The 10,425-nt window shown below is 40.8% G+C and overlaps 1 protein-coding gene across 1 annotated transcript in view; it reads right to left on the reverse strand.

The window, feature by feature from the left end:
* Positions 1-10,127, reverse strand: part of LOC114692176 (cytochrome b-c1 complex subunit 2, mitochondrial) — a 31,458-nt gene extending 21,331 nt beyond the window's left edge. The window contains exons 1-6 of the mRNA XM_028867833.2: positions 9,999-10,127; positions 7,568-7,651; positions 7,321-7,470; positions 5,116-5,180; positions 3,252-3,308; positions 1,393-1,517 (exon numbers count right to left, since the gene is read on the reverse strand). Of these exons, the coding sequence (XP_028723666.1) occupies positions 1,393-1,517; positions 3,252-3,308; positions 5,116-5,180; positions 7,321-7,470; positions 7,568-7,651; positions 9,999-10,031 (514 nt within the window). The 5' untranslated portion in view covers positions 10,032-10,127. The remainder of the gene's footprint in view (positions 1-1,392; positions 1,518-3,251; positions 3,309-5,115; positions 5,181-7,320; positions 7,471-7,567; positions 7,652-9,998) is intronic.
* Between the last annotated feature and the right edge of the window lie 298 nt (positions 10,128-10,425).

Consider the following 10,425-nt stretch of genomic DNA (forward strand, 5'->3'; position numbering starts at 1 on the left):
CTTAAATAATGGAGCACATTTTGTGTGGTGGTACTGTGTTTCCCAAAATATTGTGCACCCTAATAAATTTATCTGGGGTCAGAGGAAAAAAAAATTCTTTTCAGGATTCCCTAAAGATGTCTTCACCCCCAGAAAGCAGGAAGTAATTTTAAGAAAACAACGCCCACATTCCCAAGATGTGGGATGGGAGATTTTTGGTCGTTTAATGAGTTATGGATATTGTCATTGTTTATGATGGTTGGTTACAAGTTGTTAATTGTTAATGGTCAAGAAAAAAGCTGAACAAGGAGATTAGCTTCAGAGTTTTTTGTTTGAAAAAAAAAAAGAAAAAAGAATATAGATATGAGGTAGATCACTGAATCTACTCTGAAAAAAAGATAAATAAATGGGTAGATCATCGAATCTACTCTAAAAAGAAAAAGGGGAAGATATAAAAAAACGACAAAAGGTAGATTACTGAATCTATTATGAAAAGAAAAAAGAGAGAATATGGATATGATAAGATAAAAAGGTCAATTATTGAATCTACATTTAAAAAGGTACTACTTGTTTTAAATAGGATAAGTAATGAATTTTTTTGTCTGAATTTGTCAAATGTTACTGGACTGGACATTGTTAATATATATAATGGAGTTTTTTAATCTGAATCTGTCAAATGTTAATGGACTAGACATCGTTAATGTAATTCTTGACTGTATATATTGTATACAGTTATTGGTTTTTCTTGTATTAGTTATAAGCTTTTTTAAAAAATTTTAGACAAAAAAGGGGAAATGTGGTAATATTGTATTCCCCAAAATATTGTGCACCCTAATAAACTTATCTGGTGTCAGAGAACAGGACAGCCACTAGATACAGAGGCTAGAAAATGGTGGCACTCACGCTTTTAATCCTAGCATTCCAGAGGCAGAAATCCCTATGGATCTCTGTGAGTTCAAGGCCACACTGGAAACAGCTAGGCGTGGTGACTCACACACCTTTAATCCCAGGAAGTGAGCCTTTAATCCCAGGGAGTAATGACAGAAAGCAGAAAGATATATAAGGCATGAAGACCAGAAACTAGAAGCATTTGGCTGGTTAAGCTTTTAGGCTTTTGAGCAGCAGTTTAGCTGAGATTCATTCTGGATGAGGACTCAGAGGCTGGAAGTCTGAGGAAACAGGATCAGCTGAGGAATTGGCAAGGTGAGGTGGCTATGGCTTGTTCTGCATCTTTGATCTTCCAGCATTCACCTCAATACCTAGCCTCAGGTTTGATTTTATTAATAAGAACTTTTAAGATTCATGCTACAATTTTGGGAGTTATTTTCATGTCCATATAGGTTTTTCTTCACAAATATCTTCTCAAAACTAGTATCTTGGAAGCAATGGAATAGAATTGGCAAATGTACTTACGAGTTTGTGAATTCTGAAAGGCAACAGCTTTGTCAATCTTTAGCTGAGACTGAAGGGCAGCTACTTCCCAACGGCGAAATTCTGGTGCTGTGGTAACATTGAGCAGGAACTCCATCAGAATTTCACTGTAGAAAACAAATGATGAGGTAAAAAATGTATGCTGGTGTTATGACACATACCTTCAATCTGACAACTGGTAGGTGGAGGTTGGGGAACTTTGTCTTCCAGGCTAGCCTAAGCTATGGAGTAATACTGTCTTGAAAAATCAAGGCCTTGGGTGGGAGCTCAAGGATAGAATGCTTGCTTGGCATGCCCCAAAGCTCTAGGTCAGTGGTTGTCAACCTTCCTAACATGCAACCCTTTAATGCTGTGGTGACCCCAACCATAAAATTATTACTTCTTAACTGTAATTTTGCTGCTATGAATCGTAATGTAAATAAGTATCTTAGGTGAACCCTGTCAATGGGCTGCTTGATCCCCAAAGGGGTCATGATCTACAGGTTGAGAACCACTGCTCTAGGTGATCTCCAGGACCACAACAAAATGTGAAATCAATATTTAAGATACTAAACTGTAATCTTATTTGTGGCTAGGAGCCTAATCAACACCAGATTTGTGAATAATATTCCAGAATACAAGTAAGGTCACAGTGACAAAGTCAACAGAGTAGCAGCTTAGTCTATTTTTTTAAGTTCGTATCATCACCTTTCATCACGGCATTTTTTTTTAAGATTTATTTACTTATTATGTATACAGCATATGTGACTGCAGGCCAGAAGAGGGCACCAGATCTCATTACAGATGGTTGTGAGCCACCATGTAGTTGCTGGGAATTGAACTCAGGACCTCTGGAAGAGCAGTCAGTGCTCTTAACCCCTGAGCCATCTCTCCAGCCCTCATCACGGCATTTTTAAACACATTTTTATTGATCCTCCTCTTTCATCTTCTCCTCTGTTCCTCTGCCCCTCTCGACTTGTACTTTTCCATAGTCTGTGGCTTCCTTTCTCCTTTCATGTCAGATGTTTTACTGTCACCCTGGCCTTCTCTAACACCTTGTGGTTCCCTTTCCAGTGTCATGAACTACACCCCCACACACATATAAACATTAAAAGCTAGGACCTGTTGAGAGAATTTGGTATTTTCTGAGTCTAGGTTACCTTGATTAATATAAGCCTGGTGGTTTATTTTTTATTTATCTTTTTTAATTAATTTTTTTCATTTCTTTTACATACCCCAACCAGTTTCCCCTCCTTCCTCTCCTCCTGTTCCCTCCCCCTGCCTCCCATGTACCCTCTCCCACAGGCTTGAACAAAGCATGGCAAATCAAGTTGAGGCAGGACCAAGCTCCTCCCCCTGTATCAAGGCTGAGCAAGGCAAACCAGTATGGGGAATAGTTTCCCAAAAGTCAGTTTAAGGTCCAAGGACAAGTCCTGATCCCACTGCTAGAAGCCCTACAAACAGACTACCAAGCTTGATATATCTTAAAAAAGCAGATGTTACTTCTAATTTTATTATAAACTTTTTTCTTTAGATATAAAAGTTTTATTATGCATAAATGCATAAATTTTGAGTTCAGGTACCCGTGGAGGCCAAAAGAAGGCATTAGATCCCCTAGAGGTGGAGTTTCAAGCAGTTTTGAGTTTCCAGATGTGGTTGTTGGAACCAAATTTAGGTTCTCTGCAAGAGCAGTATGCATTCTTAACCACTAAACCATCTCTCTGGTCCCTAAACCATTTTTGCAACTTTTTTTGGGGGGGTTAATATAATAGTGAATTTCATTATGACACATATATAGCATTGTACTATCTATCCCTAGTATCCCCATAAAAGCAGATGTTCTAATATATGCAAGTACTTACATATCATCTCGCATGCCTTCTATAGTGTAAGCCATGTTTTCCCTTGTTGCAGTCACACTGAATTGAAAGTAAATTACAGTAAATAATCTGAATCAGAAAATAGCTTTTTTTAAATATATATATGTTCTTTGTTAAAGCATCCAATTCTTTGTACTACTAAACAGTGAAAAAAATGTTTATTCAACTATAATTTTAAAGTATTTTTAAAAAAAGAATGGCAAATAAATCTTTTTAAAAGTAATCAAGTTTTGACACATAGTATGAAATGGATGAACCTTGAGAACCTTATATTAAGTTACTAATGAACATACTTTGTATAATTTGTTCATATAAAGAACAAAATGACAGCAAAATGTAAAGCTAACATTCCAATAAAAAAAGACATCAAAACCAGAAAAAAATATGATGGTGGCCAAGGATGAAAGGAATGGGAAGTCACAGTTTATCGGACAGAGTTTCAGCTGAGGACAGTAATGAAGTTCCAGATAGATAGTGGTAATAATTATCAAATGCCTCTTGCCAGGTGGTGGTGGTACACACCTTTAATCCCAGCACTCAGGAGGCAGAGCCAGGCGGATCTCTGTAAGTTCGAGGCCAGCCTGGTCTATAGAGTGAGATCCAGGACAGGCACCAAAGTGACACAGAGAAACCCTGTCTCAAAAAACTAGGGGGAAAAAAAGCCTCTTAATGCCACAGAACTGTATGTACATTTTAAGTGGCAAGTTTTATGTTCTACATACTTTACAATGAAAAAACAAAAGGACAAATATTCAAGACTTCTTTGTAACCCTTTGATAACAATTCTCTTATTCTTCCTAACTCTAGAAACCATAACCTTAAGTATTTTGTCTTTAAACTCTTTAGGTAGATATACAGATTTATTTCACTTCCTAACTACTCTTTTTTCAAAAAAGATTATTTTATTTATATGTGTGCATGTGCCATGTGTGCGCAGGTGCCTATGAAGGCCAGATGCTGGTGTGAGATCCCTTGGAGCTGGTGTTACAAGATCCCTGGAGGAACAATAGGCATTCTTAACCACAGAGATATTTCTAGCCTCAAACTATTAGTTCTTTATGTTCTACCATGTTCTATTAGTTCTATCATGGCTAGCATTCTTTACCCATTTCCTTGAACTGGACTTTTAGCTTCTAGTCTTTAAAAAACAACACAGGTGTGGCATCCCAGCACCACACTGCTGATACTACTGGTTTCCTTTTTGGTGAACAGCCTTTTTCTACCTTTTGTCCCCTCTCCTTTTAGTTTTTCTTTTCTCCCTGACTTATGATTTTTACTTTTCCCAATCAGAAATCTTCTGCATATTGTGTGTACTAGAAGTATCAACTCCCAATCAGACACATATATCTACTGTATGCATAGCCATGTTTCACATTTTTGATGACAATTCATCAACTTTCCCTTCTGTTTAAGCAATCTTCACTCCCTTTGCTAACAAAGAGGAGTCACTCTATAAGTGAATATTTCTGTGTCCTCCCAACCCCTTTGAGACAGGATCTTACTGTGTAGTCCTAGCTTACTGTAAGCCTGGAGCTTACTGAGATCCACCTGCCTCTGCCTCCCAAGTGCTGTTATTAAACACATAGATCACCATGCCCAGCACCCTCTACCCCAAAGACTTTATTTTTAATTATGCGTGTAAGTATGTGTCTGAGAGGGGATTATGTGCACATAAATGTAGCTGACTGTAGGGTCAGAAGGTGTTGAAACTAGAGTTATAGTAGTTGCGAGCTGCCTGATGTGTGCGCTGGGAACCAAACTGGGGTTCTCTGCAGGAACAATGTATCTTTTTAACTCCTGAGCCATCTCTCCAGCCCTGGCTATTTCTTGTTACTCTTTAACAAACCTTAATTTACCACCAACTGCTTCAATTCCACGGGTTATCTTGAAAGACGAAGCTCCTTTGGTAGTCTTGAAAAAGAAAGGATGCTTTCCTTAATAGTTGTTCAATGCCAGGTCTGCCACACATCACATTGTATCAAAATCTATGCTCTTAATAATTATTAGCAGATCCAAACAGAATTTTACTAAGTAGGTCCTAATTAACATGTACTTTTTAATAAGAATTATGAGATTCAACAAAATGCATTGCATGCATGCACATATATATGTGTATTTTTGTTTTGTTTTTCTGACAGTCTCCTTACAGGGGGGCCTGTAACTTTTAAGTAGGGCAGGAGGTTTACCTCAAACTCTAGAATGGACTTTCCTGCCTCAGCTTTCCAAAGCACTGCAATTACAAGCTACAAGTCACCACACCTGGCTTAGATTTTAATACAAAACATAATTGTGTAAAAATTCCATCAGCAAATAAAAGCTTACTAGACTTGTATATTAGTGAGACTTTCTGGGTGTAGTTTCTGACATTATCAGGAGACACAATCTCACTCAAACTTCCTGATCCTCTGACTCTACAGTCTTTCCAAACTTCTATGTTTCCTTAGCCTTAGGTGCAGGAATGTTTTGTAGATGTATCCAACAAGGATGACACCAATGGCCATGTCAAAGAAGGGGGGAAAAGTCCACGAGGTCTCAATCCTACAATGAACTACAGCAACTGAAGAAAGCTGGGAATGGAGTAGGTCTTCTTCCCACACAAAAAGCAAACCAATTGCTGTCTGGTGACAAATGGTCAGCCTTGAAAACATGCATATAAGTAACATGAAGATTATATTTAAGAATAGATGTGTAGAAACATATACATAAATGCAACAGTAACAATTAATGAGAAAAGAGGCCATGAATTTGAAGGAGATCAGGGAGGGTGCATGGCAGAGTTTGGTGGGATGAAAGGGAAGACAGAAATATTTATAATCTCACAGGAGGGGGGAGAGGGAGACTTGAATATGGAAAGTACTATTTTTTTCCATTTTTGAAAAATTGAAAAATTTCTATTAAAAAATTGTTGCAATCCCTACTGATATCTTATGCTTCAATACCAGCATCCAATTGGATAATAACAACTGTTGTCTGTGGCCAATATCCTGTAGTTTTTCATTTTATGATGGGATTTTACAGGGTTGAACAGCAGCCCTGTTTATGTCCACTCAGAATCTGGATATATGACTTCATTAGGAAACGGTCTTTGTAAATGAATCAAGGTCAAATCATACTGGATTAGCAGGAGCTCTAAACCCATTATGATAGGTGTCCTCATAAGAGGGCATCTGGACACAAGGACAGACAGAAGTCAGCTAAGTGAGAAGAAAAGTAGGTACTGGAGTGATGCACCTTTAAGATGAGGATTACCTGACGCTAGAAAGAGGCAAGGAAGGATTCTTTCCTATGGAAGTACGGTCCTGTTTATGCTTTGACTTACTACACCTTGACTTTAACGTCAAGCCTTTAAAAGTTGTAAGAGGATAAATTTCTTGTACCCAGTTTGTGTAAATATGACACAACAGCTCAAGGAAACAAATATAGGGGCATTTCTTTCAGACTTCTGCTGTTTTATCAAAACAAGTTTTGGTGTTGCTCAGGCTAGCCTCAAACTCTTGAACTTCTTGTCTCCATCTCCCAAGTGCTTGGATTATAGGAGTGTACCTCGATGCCCGGGTTGCTTTTATGTGTGTCCACACATACACTCATGGGCCAGCAGAAATAGTAGCCATGTCCTCTGTTGCTTTCTGCCTTAGACCCTTGAGACAGGTCTCCTCTCACTGAACCTGAAGATAGCTTTTCTGACTTGGCTGGTAGACAGCAACCTCACAGGATCTGCCTATCTCTGCCAGGGGTACAGGCGTACATGGCTAGGACTGGTTTCTTTACATGGGTGCTGGGGTTTGGGGTTTTTTTCTTGTTTGTTTTTTTGAGACAGGGTTTCTCTGTGTAGCCCTGGCTGTCCTGGAACTCAGAGATCTACCTACCTATGTCTACTGAGTGCTAAGACTAAAGGCATGCAGCACTGCTGCCCAGCTGGTGCTGATGTTTGAACTCAGGTTCTAATGCTTACATAGCAAGGGCTTTCCTAAACCATCTCCTCGGCCCCTTGTTTTTCTTCTTCCCTAAGACCACACACCATTTCAAACACTAAAATAATAAAGATACTTACCAAACTAGATGCAAGACGTAGTAAGTGAGAGGTTCCTAAGTTGCTGGAGTCCTCATATCTACTGCCTGCTTTAACGAATAAGCCAATTCTTGATAGAGGAGCATAGTTTTCCAGAGAAGCAATCACCAAACCATTTGGTAATTTGGTAAACTGTAGTTAAGACAGAATAGAGATGTGACCAATGCCTGTCTTTTACTGAAAAAGTAAAGTAGATGTGCTCTCCAGTGAGCAGATCAGTGGGACTAACCTCAAGATCCTCAGGCTGCAGAGATACTCCTCCAGGGGCAGCTGAAGTTTTAACCTTTGGGGCAACTTTGAGGGAATAAAATCTCTAAAAACAACAAAGACAGGTTACGTGTGCTATCACAAGAACAGTCCTTTACATGTAAAAGCATTCTATCAGCAATGCCACATAACACAGTGATCTCATGTAAATCACCGCCTTCACGGGAAGTTCAGACAAGTAACTCATTAATAAGTTTATTAGCCAATCAGTCTACCCAAGCTATTTTTTTTCCCTGTATTTCTCTTCTTTTCTTCCTTTCCTTTTTTTGAAAAAAATTTGCTACATAGCCCAGGATGACTTCAAATTCACAATTCCTCTGGGACTACAGGCTTATACTATGCCTGGTCTAAGTCATTCTTTAACTTCTATCTATTCGTGATTTATAGAGAATACTGAGTTCTCAATCTTTTAAGAAACTAAGTATTTTCTTTGTTTTTTAATTATTTCATTAAAGTTTCAAGTGTTTCCTTCTAGTTGTAATGTTTTCAAAGTTTTTGAACAATTGGATTGTTATGTCAACACTTTTCAAAATAGATTTCAGCACTATTGCTTCTTCAATCTGTCAGTCTCTTTATTTTCCAGCTAAAATAAGCTCCATCTCCTCGATCATTTTAAGGACCTTTTCTCAAAGCCCCTAACATATCTACTGCATTTTTCTCTTTTTATGTGCTACACGAATCATATTCAACCAAGGAAGGCTCTTAGCTTCTTTGACCAAATACCTACACCATCCTAAGATCAACAAGGAATTATTAAATCAACAGCAGATTCTCAGTATAATATGTAATAACTTGGATGATGGATCTAAAATGCATTGACTTTATTCACATATGCATATATATTTACGAGCTATACATAAGAGCACAAAGTTATTCTGACAGTCCACTTGTGTCTAGGGTTCACAGAGTTACTAATGGACATGCAAGCAAATAAATTTTCATGCTGCCAACACTCAATAAACATGCTGCTGTCCTTTGTCAAAGGGCCCTGTAAAGGCCTACAATGCTCCTACTCTGAACCACCTAGTACTGGGCTAATCTGGCTGCTGGTCTTCATTTGCTTTTAGTATTACTAATTTTCCTTCAGCCCTGCTTTTTAATTATGAATCAAAAGGAGCTCTTTATCATTATCAATTTAGTTTGCTGGATAAGGTGTATGTAGCCACTAGTGATTTTTTGCTGTAATTTCCCAAGATATAATTCCACAATATCCAAGTAAAGCAGTCCACATGTGAATAATCCACAGTTCCATTACCAAGCAAGATTTAGGTGTTTCTGGGTAGTGACATTTTAAAAATTATGTCCTTTTCTTGGTTCCTTTTGAGAAAGACTTATCCTCTCAATTGTCATATAATTTCTATTTTGTTTTAATACTATGCACGTCAATTTATCCTCATGGAAAGTAGGAAAGGCAGTCCCACCCTCAAAGGACTGTTAGCAATTGGTTGGTGTAGGCACAAGGAATACAACTACAGCCTATATCTATACAATTCTACAATACATTTTTGTAAGTAGCATGTTAACAATCACTCCCAAGGTCTGGACTTTTGCATCCCTGTCTAGGTCTCAACACAGATAGCACTGGCATTTTGGCGTTGGCAATTCTAAGCTGAACAGGCTGCTGTTGTACAGTTAGATGTTTAGCACCACCTCTGACCTTTAGATGCCAAAGGTCATCTCTCAAAGGGATGTTAGGAACAAAAAGCTCCACATGTAACCGGCTAGTAGGAGCAAATTAGCCCTTGCTGAATTTCAGGTGCTCCCTGAATTTCATCTCTTGATAACCGCTGTTTTACCGTGATAACGTGCTGACACATGAAGTAGTCCCTTCTCTGCAACTGACAACTACACCATTTAGCGTTAGGAAGGAGCCTGGAGGAAAGATCAGGAGCCCCCTCAGGAGGAGAGCCTTTAAGTAAGAGACGGAGAAAATCGCCTGTTACGAATGCCGGGACTCAGGACCGACAGGAACGAAGGCACCGGCGCTGTGATAAGCGTCGCACCGCATCCGTGTATTACTTATTACACTTCGCAAGCACTGGGGAAACTGATGCTCCGGGATAAACTCAGGAGCAGAGGCCGCAGCTCGGAAAGCAAGCGGCCTGGGTGTCGTCGGCCTCCGCCCTACCTGCTTCTCCGGTGACCTTCAGGAGTCTCCCGAGAGTCGCCCCGCCGCCACTCTCAAGGCCACCCTTTCTCTCCCGCTTTCCCGGCGTTAGCTCTCTCCGGCTCACAGGACCGGCTGAGCTTCCCCTTGGCCTGAGCCCGCTTCTCCGCCGGGTTCACCTGAAGGGCAGACCCAGGCCTGAGGCCAGGGCCGCACACGCCGCCCCCGACACCCGAGTGGCCGACAAGCCTCCCCCGCCCGGCCCCACGCGCGCCGTCGTGCTCACCGAGAAGGACCCGGCCCTGCTGAGGAGCTTCATGGCTCTAGCGTGTGCCCTTCCTCACGGTCACCGCCGCCGGTCGCGAAGAAAGATGGTGTCGGAGGACCGAGTTTCCCGGCGTGCCCTGCGAGCTTGCCTACGCCCCCTGGGCCGGGCGACTCTCTACACACGCCGTGCTCCACTGCTCCTGGAGGCGGGGCCGGTCCGGCTCCTGCGGGTGGGAGGCGCCAGCCGCGGTCTAGCAGGCTGGAGCTTCGGGTCCTCTTCCTGTGTTCTTTTCCTGCAAGACTATGCAGCCTGTAACCTGAACTGCGTCTGCAACCATCACGGTCACTCCAGCTGTGCTGGACTCTCGTCCCGGACCTGCCCGTGAGACCCGGCCTGTCCGTGAACTCGGTGGCACTTCCTGTTTCCCGGGGGTCCACCCTCGCCA

Source organism: Peromyscus leucopus, chromosome 1 (genome assembly GCF_004664715.2).
Source record: "Peromyscus leucopus breed LL Stock chromosome 1, UCI_PerLeu_2.1, whole genome shotgun sequence".
NCBI classification, from domain to species: domain Eukaryota; kingdom Metazoa; phylum Chordata; class Mammalia; order Rodentia; family Cricetidae; genus Peromyscus; species Peromyscus leucopus.